General features: G+C 37.7%; 1 protein-coding gene across 3 annotated transcripts in view; it reads right to left on the minus strand.

Moving 5' to 3' along the window:
- HMCN1 (hemicentin 1) overlaps positions 1 to 25,947 on the minus strand; it is a 465,703-nt gene that overhangs the window by 14,207 nt on the left and 425,549 nt on the right. For 2 of the 3 annotated variants that reach the window (XM_043568168.1, XM_043568169.1), the window contains exons 90-103: positions 24,328 to 24,498; positions 23,389 to 23,559; positions 22,325 to 22,495; positions 21,983 to 22,153; positions 18,386 to 18,535; positions 17,975 to 18,112; positions 16,818 to 16,939; positions 15,900 to 16,137; positions 10,805 to 10,867; positions 9,645 to 9,764; positions 8,344 to 8,478; positions 5,537 to 5,650; positions 4,912 to 5,037; positions 1,722 to 1,850 (exon numbers count right to left, since the gene is read on the minus strand). In XM_043568168.1, the coding sequence (XP_043424103.1) occupies positions 1,722 to 1,850; positions 4,912 to 5,037; positions 5,537 to 5,650; positions 8,344 to 8,478; positions 9,645 to 9,764; positions 10,805 to 10,867; positions 15,900 to 16,137; positions 16,818 to 16,939; positions 17,975 to 18,112; positions 18,386 to 18,535; positions 21,983 to 22,153; positions 22,325 to 22,495; positions 23,389 to 23,559; positions 24,328 to 24,498 (2,019 nt within the window). Of the gene's footprint in view, positions 1 to 1,721; positions 1,851 to 4,911; positions 5,038 to 5,536; positions 5,651 to 8,343; positions 8,479 to 9,644; positions 9,765 to 10,804; positions 10,868 to 15,899; positions 16,138 to 16,817; positions 16,940 to 17,974; positions 18,113 to 18,385; positions 18,536 to 21,982; positions 22,154 to 22,324; positions 22,496 to 23,372; positions 23,560 to 24,327; positions 24,499 to 25,947 lie in introns of those variants that run through there. The other variant, XM_043568170.1, reaches the window with a different exon arrangement.

The raw sequence follows: 25,947 nt of genomic DNA on the forward strand, positions 1-25,947 counted from the left end.
TTTAGAGAAAGCGTTAATCATTTATTTAGGAATATACAGAAAGGTTCTAAGGTTCTTCCTAAAGATTGCTTCACATATACAGTAGAAACCTAAAGGATCATATGGGAAAATGTGGTGTTTCCAGAAAAACTAGAGTTCAAAGTTAACACAGATCTTAATTCTGTTGGTGGAGGAAAGGACTCAATCACATTTCTAGTTTGCATTTTGTTGTAACATTCTTTAATCTTTCATACAATTACAAGTTTCAGATGTGGTAATATTGATATAACTACTAACATTTTTCTTTTGTTTCTTTTGAATCAATAATTATTATTTAATAATCAAGCCAAGCACATTTTTTTAATAAAAATTTAAAAAGGAGATTAAGACAGAATTATTTCTTAATAAGATATAAATTCACAAAGTCCATAAAAAAAATTTAAAAAGTTATTTTTCTTCCTTTTCTTGGGTCAACACATAGTAAACCCTCCCAACTTTTCTTGTAAATTGGAAAAACAAATGAAAACCAGAGAACAAAACCAACTTCTTTAATTCATTACCACAGTGGCATGAAATAAAGTAACACGAATAAGCAGAATAAAAGTAGTATATTTTACTTTAAAAATTATTTTAGTAGGCAAAAGTTAAAATTACCATTTTTAAACTCTTTAAGGGAATGGCCCTACCTTCTTCATTGGTTTATTCCCCAGTCCAATGCCTGACATTCAACTTCAGATCAAATTAATGAACAAATAAACATATTTCATTCTGCTAGGTCACTGTTATGACTATCCAAGATGTTAAATTACAATATCTAAACAGAAGACTAAAATGATATGTTATGTACTTCTGCTATTAACAAGCATTTATTTTAAAAACGTTTCTAGTAACTGTATTACTTTCAACATTTGCTCTGTGCAAAGTACTATGCTAGTGACTGCATAAAGACAGGACAAAGTCTTTATGGGAGAATTTGCTATAAATAATTGTTACGTAGACAACCAAGGCAACCAATTTTAAAAGTGTAGTATGGCACACCGGAAGCCAGTAGTTAAAGCCCACACAATTTTTTTGCACTTAAACATTCCAAGAGGACCATAATTTCATAGGTCAGTTTCTTGATTATAAGTGCATTAATTAAAAAGAATCATATGGTTACCTTCTTACAGGTATCTTCTATTGTCTGTTACCTGCCTTATTTATATTCAATCATAACTAAGACGGAAACAAACAGGCCACTGGGAGAACTGAGTGAGATTCTTAGCATAGGGGCACATGGTAGGCACTAAGTATCCGGTAAAGTAATAGTTATCAACTCACTTAAATTGCATATTCACATCTTAATTCCTCATGCCTAAACCTTCATATTGCATTCAAGTACGCTTCATATTCAAAGAGAACGTATCTGTGCAAAAAATGTATATAGAGAGATAACCAATGAGACAATCTTCATGGTGAAGTTGCCGCAGTAACTACAAAGGAACCTCACTCTGATATGTGTAGCATATAGCAAGCACTCTGTAAATGGCTATTATTATCACTTTAAATGTCAGTGTAAATTGCATTCAATATGGAATCTTTAAGAAGTAATTAAAAATGTTATTAATTACTTAAACCAACTTACAAATTTTCTAATTGTCCCAAGAAAGCTTTGAGGGTAGAGAGTGATCCTGATCCAGTTGGTAAGGCTAAGTGATTCTGTTAGTAGCTTTATTACTCAGTAAGAGTTCCTGTTAACTTACCCATACAGGGTCTCCCAACTCCTTGAGACCGGAAACCTCTGGGACACACACAGCGATAGCTGCCTCTTGTATTCTCACATATCTGGTTATATCTGCACTGATGGGTCCCATCTTTACATTCATCAATATCTACAGACACAAGACAATAAAAAGTAATAACATATTCTCTTTCAAAACCTAACATCATTATATTTGAAATGAACATTCTTTAGAACTATCAAAGGTTGCATTTCTCACCATGTAGCTGAGACTGGGATTCAAGTTCTTCTACTCTGCCCCTTGTTGTTCCTTTTCCTTCTCTTGCTCCCTACTATGGCAAGAATTTTACTTTCAGCTTTTTATCCCTTTTCTCTCTATGTTCTCCACCTCTGACTGTCTTATTTATACTAGTGACTCTAGTAAGCTCATGGATGTAGACTTACAGCAATAGTACTATGTTGTTTCTTATCTACAGCCCCACGTTTCTAGCTGCTGGCTGGTCCTCTCCATGTCCATCCTTTACCAGTACTTCAAACTCCACACGTCCTCAGTGTCTTATCATTCCTTTCTTCTTTATAACAGCATTCTTCTTTCCTTAGTCAACCAGACTAATCTATAACTAACTCCCTCAGTTTCCAAGATTGGGTAATTCTACTTCCTTCAATCAACCCCTTAAATCTCCATTTCCATTTCCACTTAGCTATATTTTTGCTGTAGCTTTGTTTTTTTTAAGTATTAATTTATTTTGAGAGAGACAGAGACAGTGTGAGTCAGGGAGGGGCAGAGATAGGGGGAGACCGAGAATCCCAAGCAGGCTCCGCACTGCCAGTGCAGAGTCTGACAAGGGGCTCAAACCCACGAAACCATGAGATCATGACCTGAGCTGAAATCAAGAGCCAGATGCTTATTGACCTAGGCAGCCCTTTGCTGTAGGTTCTTAAATAATCTTCTGATCTTTTGGCTCAGCTCATCTCAGATTATTCTTATACATAATTAGAGTCAATAATCTTTTTTTTATTAATTTTTTTAATGTTTATTTATTTTTGAGAGAGAGACAGAGTGTGAGTTGGGGAGGGGTAGAGAGAGAGGGAGACACAGAATCCAAATCAGGCTCCAGGCTCTGAGCTGTCAGCACAGAGCCTGATGCGGGGCTCGAACCCACAAACTGTGAGATCATGACCTGAGCTGAAGTTGGACACATAACCGACTGAGCCACCCAGGCACCCCAAGAGTCAATACTCTTAAAAATACTTTAAATCACACATAACTGCACATGATGCTCTGAGTTGGCTACTATTCTTAGGAGTTAAAAAATATTTACCTATATCCATACTGCTGGAAAGTCTTTGAAATCTGATAGCCCAACCCCACCCCCAGTTTTTTTTTTAAGTATACTAAGCCCCCATGTACCTCAACAAGTAACAAGTGGTCAGTATTCCTTCATTTATATCTATACCCTCCTCTCACTGTTATGTTATTTTGAGAAAAATCAGGATATATTGTAACTTTTTAAATAAATATTTCAGAGTTAAAACTTTTTTTTAACAATTCTTTTTATTTATTTTATTTTTAAATGTTTGTTTATTTTTGAGAGAGAGAGAGAGAGAGATCAAGTGCGAACGGGTGAGGGGCAGAGAGAGAGAGGGACAGGGTATCCGAAGAGGGTTCTGCACTGACAGTAGAGAACCAGATGTGGGGCTTGACCTCACAAACCATGAGATAATGACCTGGAGCCAAAGTCAGATGCTTAACTGACTGAGATATCTGGGTGCCCCTTAACAATTCTTTTAAAGTCTTTTTTTTTTTTCCGAGAGAGAGAGAGAGCGTGTGGGGGAGGGGCAGAAGGCAAGGGAGAGAGAATCTTAAGCAGGCTCCATGCCCAGTGTGGAGCCCCACATGGGGGCTCCACCTCAGGACTATTAGATCATGACCTGAGTTGAAATCAAGAGTTGGACGCTTAATCGACTAAGCCGACCAGGTGCCCTTGAACTTTTATTTTTTTTAAGTTTTATTTATTTATTTTGAGAGAGAGAGGGGAAGAGAGAGAATCCCAAGCAGGCTCTGCACTGTCAGTGCAGAGCCTGACATGGGGCCCAAACCCATGAAACTGTGAGATCATGACCTGAGCTGAAACCAAGAGTCAGATGCTTAACTGACTGAGCCATGAACATTTTTTTAAAGTCTCACTTTTAAAATGAGAAACTTACACTCAAATTTCTTTGCAATCTTAAGACTTGTGCAAAGTCAGATAGGAAGGAAGGATGATTTTTAAACTGTTTACTTTAAGTCCAGCTCTCGCTCCCTCATAAGGGACTGTCTTTCCTTTTTGCACAACCTCCACCTATTACCATTCCATTCAAGGCTCTCTTTAAATGTGATCATTTCCATGACATCTCATATCAGATATGATCACTCTTCCAACTATTCTTCTACAATTTTATTTGTACCTCTTTTATGGCATTTCATTCCCTCTTGTAGTATTTTTTTTTTCTTTTGGTGAGGGAAGTGGAATTGGTCACTCTAATTAAGTAGACTGTAAGGACATGAGAGCAGGAACGCAGTGTTTCATTTTGTAAGTGATGCTGCTTATAGTTCTACAAATTAAGGCAGAAAGAATAGAGAACATAATTTATTTTATTGTCTAGTCATTGACTTGACACTGAAGAATATTCAGTCCTAAGATAAAACGTTTTGAACTTTTAACAAATCTTTATAAGCTTTTCTTAACCACCTGTGAAATTCTAAACATATATACTAAATTTCATAGTAGACATGTGAGATAATATGAATTTATGTGGCTATTAAACTGTGTAAGCCAAATGTATAATTGATGGGAGCTCAAAATGGTAATGAGTCTCCATGAGGAGCTTCCGTTTCTTGGTATAGTTATGAGCCTGGGACCCCAGAGTTCAACCATACTAGAAGTTGAGAGTAAAAAATCTGTGAGAAAAAGTGAGCATGAGCAAGGGAGGGGCAGAAAGAGAGGATCCCAAGCAGGCTCCACGCTGTCAGCAAAGAACCTGAAGCGGGGCTTGAACTCACGAATCGTGAGATCATGACATATCATGGCCTGAGCCTAAACCAAGAGTCAGACGCTTAACCAGCTGAGCCACCGAGGCACCCCTACTTAAGCATTAGTTAAAAAATGGATGCCTTATTTGGCTGGTCAGTGGCAAACATATCTCAGTCATCGAAACAGCCATACACTCACCAATGCAGGTTCCATTTTCTGCCTTGGTCATTCCGTTTGGACAAAGATCAATGCACTTATAGCCCCCACGGGTGTTCTTGCAGTGTTGATCTGGTCTGCATACATTTTGTCTGCATTCATTCACATCTTGATAAAAGAACAAAGGTAATGAAGATTGAGAAATTTCTTTTCCACAGAAATCATACCTTTGGATTTTAAGGCGAAAGATGTTGATTACATAATCACTGTGTAAGATTAAAGTGTTTAAATCCATGAAGGTAAATCACACTATTTTAAAACAGAATGATTAAAAAAATTAATTCACATAGCTAGTAGTCATACCAACGAGTTCCTCCTTTTAGAAAAACAAATAAATATCTTTATGTATGTAACCATAAATATTATGCTTCTGTGAAAAAAATTAGTAAACACAATAGGGAACTGTTAAAAAATGGTTATGTAGCTAGAAAATGAAACCTGTAAAAAATAGCATTTGCTTTCATTTTGTTTATGCATGCGTTGCGTACCTGATGGATGGAGGTATCTTACGTATGAATTCAGCCCAGGACACAGCAAAGGGATTAGATCAAATATCTTTAGAAATTACAAAGATGTCATTGCTTTGAATTTAAAGCCGTTTTCTTACCTATACATTTTCTGCCTTTGAGCTGATACCCAGGTTCACATCCACAGTGAAAACTTCCAATGGCATTGAAACAGCGGTGGTGACAGGGGCTGGATTCTTGACATTCATTAATATCTGTTAAATAAAACAAAACTTTCATTATATGCTATTAGGAAACTTGGGTTAATTTATTTCAAATGTTAAACATTTTAATGATATCATTATCATGTTTAAGATCTTCCCTGAAATGAATCCAATACAATTGCTCTCAAATCTAATACAATTGCTCTCATATGATCTGCTAGATAATTGACGAGATTAACTGCTGGAGAACATATCTCTCAATACTCCTCAAAGGTAGACATTTGCTAGTGACTCCAAACTATGTGGATGCAACACTTCCTTACTTTATTTTACCAGATGGCTCCCATTTCTGTTTCTAAGAATGTTGCTGACAGACTAGAACACTGAAGATGGGGGGGGGGGGGAGTCAAAGTCTTCTGCAGTATCTTTTGCAATTCAGTTTCCTTCCCCAGTTTTGCTGCTGTCAGCCCGATGCAAGTCTTTACCACTAAAAGCAGCAACTTTGGCATTTGTCAGTGTCCACAGTCATCACCAAATTAATCTTCCCAAATGCCATCTGGGGCATAGTAGAATAAAAAAAAAATGTGCAGGCACAAATCCCCCAAATTTGTGTGCATTTGCCTGTTTTATGTACCTTCTTCCCTTCCTTCCTTCTAGTCCCAGAGGAAAAGAGACCTCTTCTCCCATGTAAGAAAAGTTTCTCTGCTTGAGTGTTCAAGCTCTGAGGCCATCTCCTCCGTCCTCACCAAGATGAGGATTGTGGTCCATTCATCATTCCCTCCTTGTGTGCATTTTTAAAGTTCTTCCTCCTTACTGTCATCTTTCCCATACCCCTATGGACATAACCCAGTCTCTCCTACCATAATCCCTCTCTCAGGTCTGTCCGCATCTCAATTTCTTTCTACTTCTCTGTTGTTCTATCCCAAACCCTTCAAAGGAACAATCACCACACTTAGGCTTTTCATATCCCCACCTTACATTCCCAAACTCAAGATTGCCTATGTTTTATTTTGTACTTGTCTTCCATTTGAACTCTTTTATTTATATTTTTTATTTTGAAATTTCTTTTCTTCTTAAAGTTTTGAAGTTTTAGTTACTTAACATATTGTGTAATATTAGTTTCAGGTGTATGAGCTCTTTTAATCTTTCAAAATCTGCATGTTACTATAAACGCACAAAGTGATCATATACTTTAATTTTTTTTTTTTTTTTTTCAAAGTTTATTCATTTTTGGGACAGAGAGAGAGACAGAACATGAACGGGGGAGGGGCAGAGAGAGAGGGAGACACAGAATCGGAAACAGGCTCCAGGCTCTGAGCCATCAGCCCAGAGCCCGACGCGGGGCTCGAACTCACGGACCGCGAGATCGTGACCTGGCTGAAGTCGGACGCTTAACCGACTGCGCCACCCAGGCGCCCGAAAGTGATCATATACTTTAAAAATGCTTTCTTAGTGTAGTTTTTTTCTTCTTTTTTCTGCTTGGCTTCCTTTATCCTTTTTTACCTTCCTTGCCTACCAAAGTCAACCTGCATTAACAATCTAGTATAAATAATAACATGTCTCTTGTACGTACAAATGCATATCTCTATCTAAAAATATAAATCCATTTCCTTTATCTTTGGTTATTGCTTTGTTTCTACACAAGTTATGTGTAGTTTTCTACACCTTGGTGTTTTCACTCGACAATACCTCATGAAAATTCCTCTAAGCCTAATAGTTGAACAGCATTCCACTCTATAATGGCCGTACAATGGTTCCTGGTATGGACATACCATAATTCAATCACTTTTGTAGTATTGTTAGGCATTCAGTTTTGTATCCGCTATTTCTGTCTCTATGAAAAGACCCTGACAGCAGCTTTATTCATCCTTGGAAGCACCAGGATGTCCTTCAGTAGCTGAATAGATAAATAAACTATAGTACATTAATAAAATGGAATATTATTCAACACTAAAAAGATAAGAACTATCAACTCATGAAAAGACATAAAGAAAACTAAAATGCATATTATTAAGTGAAAAAGGTTAATTTGGAAAGGCTATATGCTATGTGATTCCAACCATATGATATTCTGGAAAACATAATACTGTGGAGATAATAAAAAGATCAGTGGCTTGCCAGAGGCTTGGGGGGAAGTGAGGGATGAATAGGCAAAGCATTGAGGATTTTTAGGGGAGACAAACTATTCCTTATGATACTATGATACAGGATACATGTTATTACTTGTCAAAATCCATAGCGTATACAACACCAAGAGTGAATCCTAATGTAAATAAAGAACTTTGGGTCATAATGATGTGTTGATGTGGGTTCATCCTTGGTAAAAATTTTGCTACTCTAGGGCAGGATGTTGATAGTGGGGGGTGCTATGCATGAGTTGGGGTGGGGAGTATATGCGAAATCTACCTTCCACTCCATTTTTCTGTAAATCTAAAACTTCTGTAAAACATAAAGTCTATTAAAAACATCCTGCAATAAATATCTGATAGTCTTATGTGGTGGGGTCTTATGAAATAGAGCCTCTTAGATCATGCTATATAATCTCTTCTCTCAAATATAATAGGCAAATGTTATTATTCAAAACTATTGTGCTACAAATATTTAAAATAGCCATGGAATATTACATCTAAAATCTTATCAAGAAGCACAATCTATAAAGCAGAGTATCCTTTAAATGATTCAAAAGGCAGAGAGTCTTAATTCTTAGTATAATGAAGATAAAGCAAGGGATTCCATTTTTATACCTTGACAACTCAGCCCATCAGAAGTTCTTCGAAAGCCAATTCCACAACGGACCACACAGCGATAGGATCCAATGGTATTGTCACAGTCCTGACCAGCATGGCAGGCATGTCCACCTAAAGCACACTCATCGATATCTGCAATGAAGTGAGTCATTCAACTAAGATGAGTTGAAGAAAACCAACCCAAAAACCTATATAAAATGGGGTTAAGAAAAGCCATAAATGATACTTGAAAATGTACCAGAGCAAGAATGCTGAATAATGTGGTTGAGTCCTTTCGGGTGGATTAAATTGATGATGAGTTCATAGGAGTTTAGTGTGATATGTTTGCAGACTAACCCATCCACTAGATCACTGACAAATTAGGTGGCTTTAAAAACATTACTTCTCCTTTCTGATATTTCAGTTTTCTCATTTGTAAAATGAGGATAATATCTGTCTCTCAGTGTTGCTTTGAAAATTAAAGGAAATAATGTATATAGGTGCTCAATCCACACCGGACATTTCCATAAACGTTATTTTTATCCCATCCTACACCCTTTCTCTCTGTCTCTTTGGCATTTAGAAGGGCGTCTCCTTGGACATAAAGGGAGTAATCCTTTTCTTTCTTCATCATTTAAAATTTTATTTATAAATAAGCTTCTTATACAATTCTAACTTTGACGTATATTTAGAGTCTGATAGAAAAGTATTTTCTGGGGTGAGGGGATGGGCAAAATGGGTGAAGGGGAGTGGGAGATACAGGCTTTCAGTTACAGGATAAGTCATGGGACTAAAAGGCACAGCATGAGAAACACAATCGATGATATTGTAATAGTGATGCACTGGGACAGATGCTAGCTATACTTGTGGTGAACATAGCACAGTGTATAAATTTGTCAAATCGCTAAGTTATATACCTGTAGATAATGTAACATTGTGTGTCAACAATACTGAAAAACAAAGTTTTTTTTTTCAATGCTCTTAACATGCTACTAGGATTGTGCAATTTACTTAAATTCCTTATGTAACTTCTTTATTTCTTAGTTTCGTCATTGTAAAATGAGTATCTCCACAAGGTGTTGTGGGGATTAAGGGAGTCACTACCGGCTTCCCTGCTTGTACAGTGCCCCACATGAAGGCAGTGTGTGAGCAGTATTCTGTCTGTTCCTCTCTCAACCTGAGAGAAGATCTTCCGTGTTTATTGCCAACATGGAGGAGGAAAGAGTAGGAAAGAACACTGGCCTACCACACTTTTCCTAGGTCAGAGCTCTCTGTGACCATTGCTTGGCTGTATCTATTAGACTCAGCTTGGTGAATACCTTGACAAGTCCTTCCGTCGGCAGCTATGGTGAGGCCTTTTGAGCAGGAGCAATGATAGGTTCCCACGGTGTTGTGGCAGATATGGGAGCAGGGATTCCCGGCTGCACATTCATCTTCATCTGAAACAAGGAACAAAAAGGCCCAATTGGTCTGTAAACCCCCTACTTACTAGAAGTTAGTAAAGTCCATGAAGGTAGTTTGTAAAATAGTTGCTTACAGAGCACAGTGAGTTGAATCAAACCTAACAGAAAATGCTCTAGGTGCCGCAGAATAGAAGCAGGAATAAATTAATTTTGGGTCCCCAAATAATCTTTGATAGTGAAGATGTTTAGATGAATTCTAAAACAACAGGGATGACAGCTAAGATAAAATGACCATATCCTGGGATCTAAATGCTTTTTTACCTACCTTAACGCATTCCTCACAACATGCCTAGGAGACAGATGCTTTTATTACTATCCTCATTTTGCAGGATAAAATTGAGGAACAAAGAGGTTAAATAAATTGCCCAAGGTCACACAGGTCATTATTGGCAGAGCTGAAATTTGAACCTGGACAGTATAGTTTCTAAAGACCACTTATCTACCACTATACTACATTAAATTGCCTACCAGTGAAAGAAAGGCACTGTGTATGCAAACTTGAGCTCCTCCAGCTGTTTACGTAGCTATTTAGTTATCTGTGGCTCTCTTGTACTGGCACTTCGATGATATGGGGCTGGCTTAGTCATTAGTCCTCGGCCCACAGTCCTGCCCTTATCCTCTGAGCAATTCTAGGGTTAGATGGCTTAGAGTTGGATTATTATTATGTTTCACATCCATGGCCATCAAATGACAAGAGTCCAGTGTTTTGTTCCCGTGCTCACTTCATCTCTGTACTTGATCACGATCCCTGACACACTTGATTGTGGTCAGATTGAAAGAGTACGGGCTTTGCAGCTGCCTTAAATTCCAATCTAGCTCTGACACCTGATAGCTGAGTGGTCTTAGGCACCCCCACTTAACTTCTTTCCATCTCGATTTCCTCACTCATAAAATGGAACACTTGTAAGACTGTTGTGAAAATTACATATCTAGCAAAATGGCAATAAATGTCCATTAAACAGATTCCATTACTAATATTTTTTATCAAAACAAAAATTCATTATTCCTGTTCTTACCAGCACAAAAGGGTCCAACTGAGTCTAAGGCAAACCCAGATGGGCACTGATTACTGCGATCTCCTACCACAGAGAGAAAAGGAAAATTAATTGGCTTGTTAGAATGTCAGTACCTTGTTTCTTTCCAGTACAATCTTCCCTGGGAAGATATGCCAAAGATGGAACACATTGTGCAACAAATGCAATAGGTGAAAACAAGCAGGAATGGAAGACTTTTCCTGTTCCCAACTGAGAACTAAATGAATCACAGTCCAGAGATGATTGGCAAGCAGCCATTGGAAATAGATTTTCTGTTTAAATTTATTTACATTAATCAAAATAAAATGAAGCCAAACCATTCTGTGATCATGCAAAAGGATCCAGAATCAATGTGTACATAAGGTATAACCATAGACAAAGTCCTATTTATTCTTCTAGCCTTTACTTATGCTGCCTGTTCTAGAAGCAGGAACACTATTTTCAAGCCACTTAAAAATAACTTATGCCAGTGACAACCAGAAACTCGAATGAAGAACTCCTCTCCTTTTGTAGATCTCTTTCATTTGCAGTGTAAAGCATCTGGGTCAGAGTCCCCTATGTGTGACCAATTGTTTCCCATGCAGTCAAAGCAAGGGGAGACAGGCATATTATGATAAAAACAAACATAGTAACAAGAACAAATAAGCTAGTTAGGGAATCTTTCCTTAGAAAGTAACTCTGCCTTCACTGGTTTAAGCAATTTAGCAAATATTTTTCAAACATTATTGACATAAAGAAACTTAAACAAAACACCTTTCGAGTTACCAAAGTATTCCTTTTTTTTATTCTTTATGTTATAGTTAAAGTATGCTGTTTTGAATTATATTAGTTATGATTTCCTTTAGACAGAGTGGGGGGCAATACAAAATATTTGTGTTATTGCAATGTATAATAATTACAGAAACTTTGAGAAGTATAGATTTCCCTGTAAATTTGTCACTTGAAACAAACTACTGCCAACATTTTGATGTTTTTTCTTCTATAAGTATACACTTCAATGGGGCGCCTGGGTGGCGCAGTCGGTTAAGCGTCTGACTTCAGCCAGGTCACGATCTCGCGGTCCGTGAGTTCGAGCCCCGCGTCGGGCTCTGGGCTGATGGCTCAGAGCCTGGAGCCTGTTTCCGATTCTGTGTCTCCCTCTCTCTCTGCCCCTCCCCCGTTCATGCTCTGTCTCTCTCTGTCCCAAAAATAAATAAACGTTGAAAAAAAAAATTAAAAAAAAAAAGTATACACTTCAAAAAGGATCTTGCACTCTAGAGATTAATAATTGTCAAAGTTTATTGATCATAAAATAGAGGTTATTAAAAATATAGATCCTTGCTCCTATCCCAGTCAGCCTAGGAATCTCTGTTTTCAATCAGTATAAAAGTTTCCTTATAATCACTGTGGTGTGGGCAACCCAGGTTTAGATCATATTGTATGCTGCTTTTCAATTATTATTAGGCCATGCATACTCTTCTTTGTTTTATTGTCAATCCCCAAAACAGTAGGTGGTACACAGAAAGCACTGAACAAGTATTTTGAATAAATGAGTTAAACATTCCTTTAAAATTATTTTAATGACTGTTTAAGAGTTTATCATATTTACATATTTACCATCATTTACATATTTACCTCTTGCTTCCAGGCTATTTATTATTGGCCATTTCTGTGATTTTCTTAGGGCAGACCCCCAGAATGAGATAACTACCAAGATCTGAATGTTTGAAAGGTTACTGATACATACTGCTTTCCAGAAACATCACATGAATTAACCACTGATTGCAGTATGTACAAGGGTGTTCATTTCCCCATACCTCTCTGATACTGAGTGGTTATCATATTTTTAAATCTCTGACAATGATAATTGGAAAATGGTACCTCATTGTTTTAGGTTATATTTCTTTGCTTATTAGTGAGGTTAGACAGTTTTTCACATTCATTTTGTCATTATTATTTCTTCCTTTGTGAATTTGCTGTTCATAGCTTTTATGTATTTTTTGTTGGGGTGTTGCTTTCTTTTAATTGATTTTTTAACAATGCTTTTAATTTTTAAAAAAATTTTAAAGGTTTATCATTTTTTTTGAGAGAGACAGAGACAGCACAAGTAGGGAAGGGGCAGAGAGAGAGGAAGAGAGAATCCCAAGCAGGCTCCATGCTGACAGTGTAGAACCTGGCGTGGGGCTCGAACTCACGAAACTGTGAGATCACGACCTGAGCCAAAACCAAGAGTTGGACATTTAACTGACTGAGCCACCCAGGCACTGCTATTTTTATTTATTTTTTTTAAGCCAACTCTATGCCCACATGGGGCTTGAACTCACGACCCTGAGATCAAGAGTCGCATGCTCTACCCATTGAGTTAGCCAGGCACCCCTTCTTACTGACTTTTAAGAGCCTTGTATAAGATTAATCATAGTTATCTATAATACACAATGCAAATATTCTTTCTTGATATATATTTCACCTTCTCAATTTTGTTTTTTTCTCCCATGAAGAAGTGTTTAAAAATTTACTTGTAGTTAAACTGATCTTTCTTTTATTTTTTCTGATGCCTTTTGCTAATGAATGTGTAAAATATAAATATATTTCATAATTATATTTTAAAAACAATTTTTTATTTTAAAGATATAACAATTTTTTAAAATGTATTGATTTATATTTGTGAGTTGACTTGACCAGCAGTTTCCAAATGCTGATGTGCAGACCAGATACATTAGAATCATTTAATGCTGCATTAAAAATACAGACTTCCAGGCCCTACCTTAGACTAGTTAAGCCAAAGTCTCTGTGCCTTGAGATCTGAACTTTCATGAAGCTCTCTAGGTAATTCTAACTGCACTGTAGTCAGAGCTCTTGTCTAGACCCAATACAGAAGAGAAAGAACTTGGTGGTTAAGCAACCAAGAATGCAAGCTTGCCCCCTGGTGGTCACTTATAAAGAAATTGCAAGCACATAATTCTTGTATTTCACAGGAACCTCAACAAATGTGCACAGATACCAGATGTAATTCATAGACTCATAGTAGCTAAAATAGTAAGGGGTTATAAATGTCCTATAGTGTGTCTTCTCCAATTGTGGAATCCAGATCCCCCAACTACAATGTTACAGATACCACAAAGACCTTCAAGTAGTTCAGGCTTAGAGAATTTACATGATTGGGCAACAAATGCACACGACTTTAAAAAATCATTTTAATTCCCTTTGTCCTGGATGGTGTAAGTTCATTTTTAACGAAAGTCTTACATCAAGTTGTCTTCTTTTAATTATACTAAGTTTTGGAAAAAGTAAAAACAGAGATTAGACTTGAAAAGTGGGCATTGAGGAAAAGAAACAGAAATCTTCATTCCAATGGCTCTTTTCTTTTGTCTCTGTGACCTGAACATGCACAACCATAGTAAAATGAGGTGGTGATGGCGACATGTGGGTGGTGTGGAGCTCTACTCGGTATAAGGCTTATGAATCTATGATTATCTCAAAAAATGTGAACATGTTCTCCTAGATTACTATGATCTCAAATTCAATGACAGTTCTGATAGCTGTTAATGAAGAAAATAGTCATATACACAAGTGGTGAAAGCAAGAGTAAATTGCAAAAATGAATTTTTAGTGTATGGAGCATGATAAGACAAAATGATGCTACTTAAAATCTAATTGGATCTACTTAAGAAAGCCAGTACATAGCGAAGACCAATATGAATTATATTAAGTGTACTCATAGGAGCCTAAAGTTCAGAGTTAAAGCCATTCAAACACTTAGTGTCCATAATAAAACCACATGCAAGTATCTCTTAGCATCAGAGCTTCATGGAACACAGAATGGTGATTGTTTGGATGTCTCTTATAACTAAACAGGGATCTCAGGGTAAAGACACATCAAAGAACTACACAGCATAGCGAGACCACTGAGATCAAGGGTTGTAGAATTATGCTTAGAAAATGAAAAGCAGTTGAAACATTATAATGTCCAGGAATAAGAAATGACAGAATCCTGATTATTGCTGCACAATTTTTAAAAACTGCTTTTAAAATATGGAAACTTTTTTTTTATTAGTTTAGGTTGACATACACTTTTAAAAAAATTTAAATCCAAGTTAGTTAACATATAGTGTAATAATGATTTCAGGAATAGAATTTACTGATTCATCACTTACACACAACACCCAGTGCTCATCCCAACAAGTGTCCTCCTTAATGACCATCACCCATTTAGCGCATCGCCTCACCCAACACCCCACCAGCAACCCTCAGTTTGTTCTCTGTATTTAAGATTCTCTTATAGTTTGTCTCCCTCTCTGTTTTTATCTTATTTTTGCTTCCCTTCTCCTGTGTTCATCTGTTTTGTTTCTTAAATTCCACATCTAAGATCATATGATATTTGTCTTTTTCTGACTGATTTTGCTTAGCATAATACACTCTAGTTCTATCCACATTGTTGCAAATGGCAAGATTTCATTCTTTTTAATCCCCAAGTAATATTCCATCGTGTGTGTGTATGTATGTTTCTGTGTGTGTGTGTGTGTGTGTGTGTGTGTGTGTATGTATATCATACCACATCTTCTTTATCCATTCATCAGTTTATGGACATTTGGGCTCATTCCACTTTGGCTATGGTAGGTCAACATACACTTTTACATTGTTTCAGCAATTAAAAAATTCCTTGACAAACACGAGAGTCAGAATAAGAAAAATGGCCTGGAGCACCCAAAGAAAACCTCATTCTGCCAGAGGATATATTTTTAAACCTTTCTGCAGATTAGTAATCCAAATTAGAACTCCAGTGGGATTGGCTTTAAAATGGCTTTACCTACCACAAAACATAGACAACATACATGAAAATCTTATATCACTAGGTTTGGTCTGTGCCCTAATATCTTTATTGTGAATGGCATCGATGCAATTCTTTTACCCTTTTTTAAGTTATTAAATACATTTTTTCCCTAAGATTTTTAAAAAGTAATCTCTACACCCAACGTGGGGCTCAAACTCACAACCCCAAGATCAAGAGCTGCAGGCTATACCTACTGAGCCAGCCAGTTGCCCCCATTTTGTTCTTTTAGAAAGGACTGGATGGAAAAATGATCTTTGACCAAGGTACCTTTGGAAATTGAAGCATGGATTTTAAAACCCAGTGTCTCTTCTAATTGGTTGTAGTCAGATTCTACAGAGGAAGCATGAAGTGTTTCTACCAAGAAAGGCATTCTTCCCTGTGCCTCATCATAGAAAACAGTGTGGTTCCATGTGTATGGGACACTGATGCCATCAATGGTGAACAGCCGGGTTGAGTAGGCATACAGCTGCCCAGGACCTGTCTGAATGTAGTCCTCTGTGTAATCCTAAGGAAGACAGTATAGATTTGATGATTAGATTTTTTTTTTTCTTGAGGGTATTACAAGATGCACAATTAGAAAAATAAAGGCTAAGAGGCTAAAAATATAGCTTGAACAGCATGATTTGAGCTGCATGGGTCAATTTATATGATCTTTTAAAAATAAATACAGTACGGTACTATAAGTGTATTTTCTCTTCCTTGCAATTTAGTAACATTTTCTGTTCTCTAGCTTACTTTATTGTAAGAATACAGTATATAATACATATAACACAAAAAATATGTGTAATTGACTGGTTATGATATGGGTGAGGCTTCTAGTCAACAGTAGGCTATTAGTAGTTAAGTTTTTAGAGTCAAAAGTCATACGTGATTTTTGACTGTCCAGGGAGTTGGCACCCTATATACCCCCATGTTGTTCAAGGGTCAACTGTAGCTCTAAATAAAATACTACTTGTACGGTCATGTTCAGGAAACCAGTAAGACTGTGTAAGGACTTATTCCTAAAGATTTTTATACAAAGACAAACTAGCCATTTCTAACCTTAGTGGTTTAGATATTTATTCCCTATAGCAAACAAGGGAAACTACACATGGTATCCATGTTTTTTTTTTCTATAGATCTTTGATTCCTAATCTTACCATTACTCCAATAAACAGTGAAGAGAGGTTATCCTGACATTTTTACCTTTACAGTGACTTCAGCAGGTGACTGAAGCTGCAGGACATAACCGCTCACAAAAATATCTAGGAGCAAAGCACCATCAGAATCCAAACCCCGGGCAATATGAGTCATCCGCAAGATTTCTCCTGGGAATTACAATTCATTCATTTTAACAGCAAAAAATATATGGTTTGTGTAAGCACACAGCAGACTTACCTTAAGTGTCAGTTCAGCTATGTTATTTTAGTTCAAACTTCATAAACAAAGGCAATAAAAGATTAAATTAGCACTCAGTCCCCGAATTAAAGTGTTAGGGTAATTGAATGGTATGTTCAAAATTTCTTTTTCTGTGGCAAAAACGTAGTGTATGATTATGCAAAGGATTCCATGTTTTAAACTCACAAGCAATAGCAAGGCAATTCTACAAAAATGGATGGTCTAAGAGAAGGGACAGACAGCTTCACCAGGTAGATTGGCAATAACCACATAGGGCTTTGTTTTTTACGATGCTTCAAGAAACAGCAGAGGGGCATCTTAGTAAGTGGATGGCCATGAAAAACCCTCATGGGCTTCTGGGCTGCATAAAGCCCCTTCCTCAGTCTTTCTTCTTTAAAGAGCACTGCCACTGCGGCTGTTCACCTTTGAAAAGATTTGTAATGGAGGTCTATAAAAATCTGTATGCACTTGGAAAGGGCCATGAATAGCTAATACATATTCATTAAGACTAAGGGCAAAGAGAAAAACCCTTAGCTTTGCTTATTTTTACTTCCATCTTTTTGATAAAAAGATCTCTGTAAGGTGTCCTGATTGAATCTCAGGTTCATAGACAAAAGTCTTTATTTAACAGCAAGGACTCATTTTCTGCTCTGGTTTGGCCTTTAAAACCCTCTCTGAGGATTTAAAGAGAAAAAATAGAGAAACGATGAGAAAACACTTTTGGGGTATAAAAAATCACGATATTGTCTGAAAACATATGGCCTCTTATAGAGCCATGTCAGTAAAAGTTTACAGGGAAATATGAAATTGCTTTTATATCATTTATGATAAGACTGCATCAAAAACTTTAAAATTATTCTCTGGGGGAATATATAAGTGTATTTTTCTTAGCCAGCAACTTTTAGGCAATCCTGTTTTTTATAGTTAAATATTAGACTTAAATATTAAGTTTAGTTGGCACTAACCAGTTGCAAATTCCACCTGGGTTTCTCTCTTGAAGACTGCATTGGTGAGGGTGAAGCCATTGACTGCTTCTCCTATCTCCTTGGCTGTTGTCCAATAAATGGGATTTAGAATAGAAACTATTTTTCTCATTGCTGGACCTAAAGAAAAAAGGATAAATAAGGTAACAGAGAAAAATATTTACAGAGCTGGTTATTCATAAGGATGAATCCTAAATAATCTTGAATAACAACAAAATAAGTATCAGTATCTCACATGTCTTTAAGAGTTTACCATCGAGCTAAGTGCTATCATACAGATCATTTAGTAGTAGCATCCTCTAGAAATTTCAAGCAGAAATCAGAAGACGTAGAATAATATATGAATTTTAAAGAAAGAGGCTATTGGCAACTTTTATTAGCAAAGAGACTTACCAAGACTGCGAGGTACATTGGTAATTTTGGCACGTATTACTCTAGTATCAGAGGTAGGATTATCTGTTACTGTGGCATTAAGGAAAGCAATTCCAAATTCAACATCATTAATATTTCCAATAACACTTCCTCTGGCTCGCTGGGGCCCACCTATTGGGGAAAGAAAAAACATTCTTGGAGAAGGAAACAATTTCATCAACGTTACGTGGGAGAAAAGAAGGCCAGTATTCAAAGATGCTACAAATCTTCTCACAAACATTTAAAATACCATATGACATCTGAATTTAAGAGTGAAATAAATAAGCTTTCAGAACATTCTACTTCCATGTAACACTCATCATCCCACATAAATCTACGATGCTTCCAATCTGTGTATATCATGGCACTATTTCACAATCCAAAGAATACAATCAGCACCCAGTCCCAAAGCCAAAATAAAGAACGTGTCTGTTGATCGTAATAAAATGATGATAATAAGGAGAGTTTATCGAGCCTGTCATGCACTATACTAAGCACTTCATAAGTGTTAACTCTTTTAATCCTGTCAGAAATCCTATAAAGTCATTTTGAATGGTCATAGTTGGCAGACTAGAAAATAAAGGTCAGAGACATAAGTAGTAGAATGAAGATCTGAACACAGATGTGCTTGGCATCAAAACTCATGTTCTTTTATCTACTGCCTCCTTTGTGAGAACACAGAAGGAAAGAAAGGATCACCTCAAAACAGCTCCTGAGCTTGTTACAGGTCACTGTCGACACAGGTGTGGAGTATCTAACAGGTATTGTTCAGTCTTGGGTTTCAGATGGAAAGCTTACCAATTAAATAAAACAGTTATATTTTCCTATACAGGAAAATAGTTAACTTGAGAAAAATTTGAGACGGGTATTTTACTTTTAACAGTATTACAAAATTCATACATACACAATTCGGTTGAAAACAATCATACATTTTTTTCCCCCAATCACATATGTTTTAAAAAGCATCTCTACGGTAATTTTATGCCTTCTTCCAATTGTTCAACAAAATTATTAGTTACTGACACTAGAATAGGTGGTTAATGAATGCTTTTTAAATTTTTTTTTTAACGTTTTATTTATTTTTGAGACAGGGAGAGACAGAGCATGAATGGGGGAGGGTCAGAGAGAGAGGGAGACACAGAATCTGAAACAGGCTCCAGGCTCTGAGCAGTAAGCACAGAGCCCGACGCGGGGCTCGAACTCACGAACAGTGAGATCGTGACCTGAGCCGAAGTCGGATGCTTAACCGACTGAGCCACCCAGGCGCCCCAATGAATGCTTTTTAAATGAACTGCATGCTTTGGCAAGAGAAGGAAACACAATGGGAAGAAGCTGATAGTGAAATTCATAAATATTCATTATTTGATGAGAGAGAAAGGGAACGGAGAGAGAATCTCAAGCAGGCTCTGCACTGTCAGCATAGAGCCCAATGTGGGACTTGATCCCATGAACTGTGAGACCATGACCTGAGTGAAATCAAGAGTTGGATACTTAACCCACTGAGCCACCCAGCTACTCTAATATATTTTTTAAAAACTCACTAAGTGTTTCAGATACCATTGTATGTTATATACCAGGGAGAAGTACAATTGTATTCAATCTCAGAAAAATCAGTAAATATAGTATTTCACCATTTTAATTTGTATTACTTTGATCATTCATGAGAGAATACACTTTTTTCATGTTGGTTCAGCCTTCATGTTCTGGACTACATTTACTTGTTCATCAAGTGTTGAAGATACAATAATAAGAAAGAAAAAAAAAAGACCCAGGCCTACCTTCATAGACCTTATATCTGAAAGGAGAGAGACATTAATTAGAATTTCACAAATAAATGTAAAATTGAAATGTACTAATGTGTAAGTATCTACTGCCTAGGGAAGTCTGAGAAGAAAGTAAAAACATAGTGGAGTCTGAGGAAAGTTTAGGTCTTAACTAAACCAGAGAAGGCAGGACAAGGGCCTTCTGGGTAGAGGAAATACCATGTGTCATCCTTTTGAGAGGTGGTGGCTTGCCATATTTGAGAAACCAGAAGGAGCAAAGGACAGAGAGTGATGGGAGAATTCATGGAAACCTTGGTGTAAGATGGTGCAGGAAAGCAGATAAGGACATAGTAGGACTTTTTGCTTCTTATCTTTAGTCCTAAGCAGGAGGAGAGACGGGCAGAAGGATCACTCATTCACTTAGTTCTCTGGGCCATTTAACCTGGGTCGTTTGACCATTTTGACCTTGGTTCTCTAGTCTCCAGAGGAGCTTGAGTCCCAGCACCAACAGACATCCAGTTCTGGGTACCTAATTGGGATCTTTGGAACTCTCTGCCAGAGTCTGTAATCCAAATTGTCTGCTTAATTTGGACTTCTGCTACTGGGGCCCTTGTCTCCAAGATGGAATACTACCCCTTAGATGAATAATACACCTTGACTGTGAGTTGTAACAAGGCTCAGGAGCTACAAAATGCCCCAGTTAAAGCTAGAACTATCACCATGCCTACATGCTAGAGCCTCAACATCCTTGGTAATAAGTTGATATGTTGAGAAGACATGTTGAACAGTTGACCAATAAACACTTGTCCTTTTAGCTTGTCTAGATCCTATAAACCTCCTCACGTAACTCTTCTTTTTCACTCTGCCAAATGAGCCTTCTTGATTTTCAAGGACATTTTCTTTCCTTTTTTAAATTTATTAGAGAGAGAGAGAGAGAGAGAGAGAGAGAGAGAATCTTAAGCAGGCTCCACACTCAGCATGGAGTCCAATGTGGGGCTCAATCCCATGACCCTGGGATCATGACCTGAGTCAAAGTCAAGAGTCAGACACTCAACTGACTGAGTCACCCAGGCGCCCGGGGACATTTTATCTCTAAAGCAACCTTCAAGCTTTGGAAAGTTCAGTGGTATCTTCCCCCTTCAACAATGTGAAACTGTTCTTTTGGATCTTCTTACAGACTTTGGAAAGTCTATCCTCTGACACAAGCAACCTTAATATTATCCACCATTTCTTGGGACTCCAGCAAAGTCTTTCTAAGGTCCATTGGTTCTAGAATTCTGGCTTTGTTCCTTCTGAATTTTTACATCACTTACAAATCCAGCCATGCTGTATGACTTGGGTTATTGTAATTGAACTTCCCCTACTCTTTTACCTACAACTGAACTGGCCCCTATTTGACTTTCCAGATTCATGTTCTCCATATTTCCATCCATGAAAGAATAGCCTCTAATTGTGTGTTTCTGTTAAACATTCAGTTTCTTTCCAACTCTCACTTTTCAGTTTGAAATCTCAGCCCTTGCTTTCCCCACTCTTCTAAACTCTTTTGTCCTTCAAGCCTAGGACTACTATTTATGGTTTTGCAGGCCATATTCTTTTACAGAGGGGCCTGGAAGGGGGCAAGCAGAAGCTAAAATCCAGCCACAAGCTTTGGTGCAGATCAACTTGAAGGGAAAATGTACATTTTTCCTAATTCTCCCTTCCAGAGTTGGCACTGTTTTATAATTTGTAGGCTCAGAGTGGTATCCTTTTTTTAATCTGCAGAAAGGCTGTAAATAAGCAAGCAATGGTTTCACCAAAGTCTAACTTAGTTGCTTACCTGGACATGTTTGCATATTGCATCTGGATACCTGTGTAGTGTCTCCTGGACAGGGGCGACCACTTTTAGACGGCACTGGATTGTTGCACAGCCGCTTTCGAGTCTTTTCACCTCCTCCACAAGAGGCAGAGCACTGGCCCCAACTATGCCAGCTTCCCCAACTTCCATCCACTGTGAACAAGAATGGAATGGTCAATATTAACCAATCAATTTTAAAATCTACACATAGGGTAACCCTGCCTATACAACTCCCATTGTCAGATCTGAAATTATGGGGCTGCTGCAATAAGCACCAAATAAAATGCTTTACTTATTCTACTGGTCAGGAGTTGAGGGGCTCACCAGGACACATGTCAGTGTTGCATCTCTGGATCTGGGAGTCTGGCCCCCCACAAGCTCTTCCTCCGTTGGAGGGAGGAGGGTTATCACATGTGCGGTACCGCCGCATCTGTCCTCCGTTGCATGTCCGGCTGCATATTCCCCAGCCACTCCAAGGACTCCAGTTACCATGAGCTACAACAGAGAACCATTGGAGAGGTGTTAAACAATGACACTCATCCAAAAAGTATGGTAAGACTTTCCCCAGGAACTGAAAAGAAATATACAAATCTATAAATAGGAAACTTCCAAAGGCAGATTGTTTAGCAATTGTGTTGACTAGAAACTGGGTGTACATTCCAGTGACTGTGAAATTCCATTTAGTATGTATCTGTCCAGTCTTACAGTGTTTCAGGATCTGAAGGATATGAATGAGACAAGATCTCTACTCTTGATGAGTCAAGACCATACGATCCAGATACAGTGGATTCAGATGCTACCAGGGTCTTAAAATCTAGCTTGGAGACTGAATTAAGGCAGAGCCACCTGCTTGCCTCTGTAAAGATATCAACATCAATAACAGTGGGCGTGTAAGGGTGCCCTTGTCCTTGCACTCTTCAGGTGGTCCTAGAGAGCAAATGAAATAGGGACACAGTCCTTGCCTACATAGATCAATTACATCTATGGCATTACACAGACACAATAGCAACTGTATGACACTTTGTTATTCTAAACCAAAGTTAGAGGAATCAAGTAACAGTATATTATAACTTTAAGGACTTGAGGCCATAATAAACCTTTTTTAAATGTTTATTTATTAATAAATAATGTTATTTATTTTTGAGACAGAGAGAGACAGAGCATGAACGGGGGAGGAGCAGAGAGAGAGAGGGAGACACAGAATCCGAAGCAGGCTCCAGGCTCTGAGCCATCAGCCCAGAGCCCGACGCGGGGCTCGAACTCACGGACCGTGAGATCGTGACCCGAGCCGAAGTCGGACGCTTAACCAACTGAGCCACCCAGGTGCCCCGAGGCCATAATAAACCTTTAAGAAAGTATAATGTTGACTCACTATTTCCAACACTCACTTGGACAAGGGTCATTATTGCAAAAATCGCTCTGGACATCACTCCCTTCACATCTGCTCCCTCCATGCTGTGGGACAGGATCAGAGCACTCCCTTGTTCTCTGTCTGGCACCTCCTCCACAGGACACAGTACAGGCACTCCAACTGGCCCAAGTGGTCCACTTGCCATCCACTGGATTAAGGAAAAACATATGTGCTCTGTTTCTAATACTCTGGGCATTGTTAGGTTGGGTGATGTTCTTCTTATTTCTTTTGAAGGTTTATTTATTTTTATTTTTTCCTCTAATTTTAATTTGAATTCCAGCTAGTTAATATACAATGCAATATTAGTTTCAGGTATAGAATTTCACGATTCATCACTTACATACATCACCCGGTGTTCATCACAACAAGTGCCCTCCTTAATCCTCATCACCTATTTAACCCATTACCCCCACTCACCCACCTCCCCTCTGGAAACAATCAGTTCGTTCTCTGCAGTTAAGAGTCTGTTTCTTGATTTGTCTCTCTTTTTTCTTTTTTACCCTTTGCTCATTTGTTTTGTTTTTTAAATTCCACGTGAGTGAAATCATATGATATTTGTCTTTCTCTGACTGACCGATTTCAGTTAACATAATACTCTCTAGCTCCATCTATGCTGTTGCAAATGGCAAGATTATATTCTTTTGAATGGCTGAGTAATATTCCATGGTGTGTGTGTATGTGTGTGTATATATCCATTCATCAGTCAATGGACATTTGGGCTCTTTCCATAGTTTGGCTATTGTTGATAATGCTGCTATAAACATTGGGGTGCATGTGACCCTTTAAATCAGTGTTTATGTATCCTTTGGGTAAATACCTACTATCATAACCGCTGGGGGTGATGTTCTTATTGACATTGATTCTTACTGACATGTTACCCAGATTATTAAGGGTATAAACACTATATGTCTCTTACCTGGACAGGGTCTTTCATTGCAAATCTGCATCTGTGTTTCTGCTCCATCACAGTAGGACCCATCAAATGATGGTGGTGGGTTATTACACAGTCTTGTTCTTATCTGGGCACCTTTACCGCAACTCTCGCTGCATGCACTCCAAGGCTGCCAAGTGCCCCATGCTCCATGAACTATAAATATCCCAAGAGACAGAGTTGCAAGTCACAGAACCATGTTTGTTAAACAAAATTATACAAGTAAATTAACTCAGTAATGAGTTAAATTAGCCTGGAATCTAAAACGACTGAAATTGAACCAAAGGAAACATAAATAATGTTCTTCCTTTCTGCTTCTGGTTAGATTTTGATGGGAAATAGTGTTTATAGGAAAATTCAGAAGGCTACCTAATGCCAAAATGAATGCTTACAATTATCCAAAGGGACTATTTTATTAAAATAGAATGTAATCAAACTACTATATGTAAACACAATCTAAGTTTAAAAATCCTAGATAAGTATTTGTTTGTGCTTTATGCTCTGGGGAAAGTGGAAGGAACCAGAAGCTTAGAAGCAAGGCTGTATGACAGGTCTAGATGCAATTATAGACAATATGAATGTTTCCACAAGGGTAACTTGGACTCTAGGCTCCGCACTGGGTGTGGGCTGAAACTCACGACCCTGAGTTCAAGACCTGACCTGTGATCGAGAGCTGGATGCTTAACTGACTGAGTCACCCTGGCGCCCCGATAACTTGGACTCTGGACTCAAGACCACATCTTTAAGCCTGATTCAGCTTCATGTTTAAAAATACACTTGGATCTTTCAACAACATGATGATTTGCACAGTTGTAGCTCTTTAAAAATTGTCTCCATTACATAATGTTCATGAATTAAAAGTTCTGAATAACACACTCACCTGCTTCCTAAACAACAACAAAAAATTGACCAGTAGTTTCCAAGAAGTGATACTAAAACCTTCCTTTTGGTTACTAACAGATGACAGCATCTACCCACAAGACTGAAACAACCTTATGTTTCCTACCAGGTGCATGGGCTAAGAATCAACATTATTGTTTCTCTTACATATAAGTCAGTATCAAGTCATATTTTTGTTTTAAGGGTACTTTCTAGATATGGAGCTCATAAAGTATGTTTTTGTGGTCATCCAGTTTAACCAAGATATGAACCAAAATAGGGCCTTAAGGTTAGGGTCTAAAGATTCTATTAACAAACTCTGTAAGACACCAAAAGAATAAATTGAAAACCAAGTAATGAAATTATAATTTGACTGCTTTGTTTACAAAGTACTTTAAAACACACCTAGGATTTTCTTTCAATTAACTATTTTCTAGTTGAGTTTACTACATATCCTTTATACTTTGTAGACACAGGCGAACACTGTCATACACATTTATTTTAGCTGACAAAAAGTTGGACTAAAAAGTATTGGCTGAACCTAAAAAGAAAGAAGAAAGCCTTTAAATATAAGGCAGATATTACTCAAAACTACTTCTTTATTAATTCAGATTGCTGATGCTCATAGTCCTCATATATGGACTATGTCATTGAAAAAAGTCTGCTATTCCAATTATTTTAAGATGTCCTATTTTCAAGGCTGGGGTTAACAAAAGCCCACACCTC

Source organism: Prionailurus bengalensis, chromosome E4, assembly GCF_016509475.1.
Source record: "Prionailurus bengalensis isolate Pbe53 chromosome E4, Fcat_Pben_1.1_paternal_pri, whole genome shotgun sequence".
In the NCBI taxonomy this organism is placed as follows: domain Eukaryota; kingdom Metazoa; phylum Chordata; class Mammalia; order Carnivora; family Felidae; genus Prionailurus; species Prionailurus bengalensis.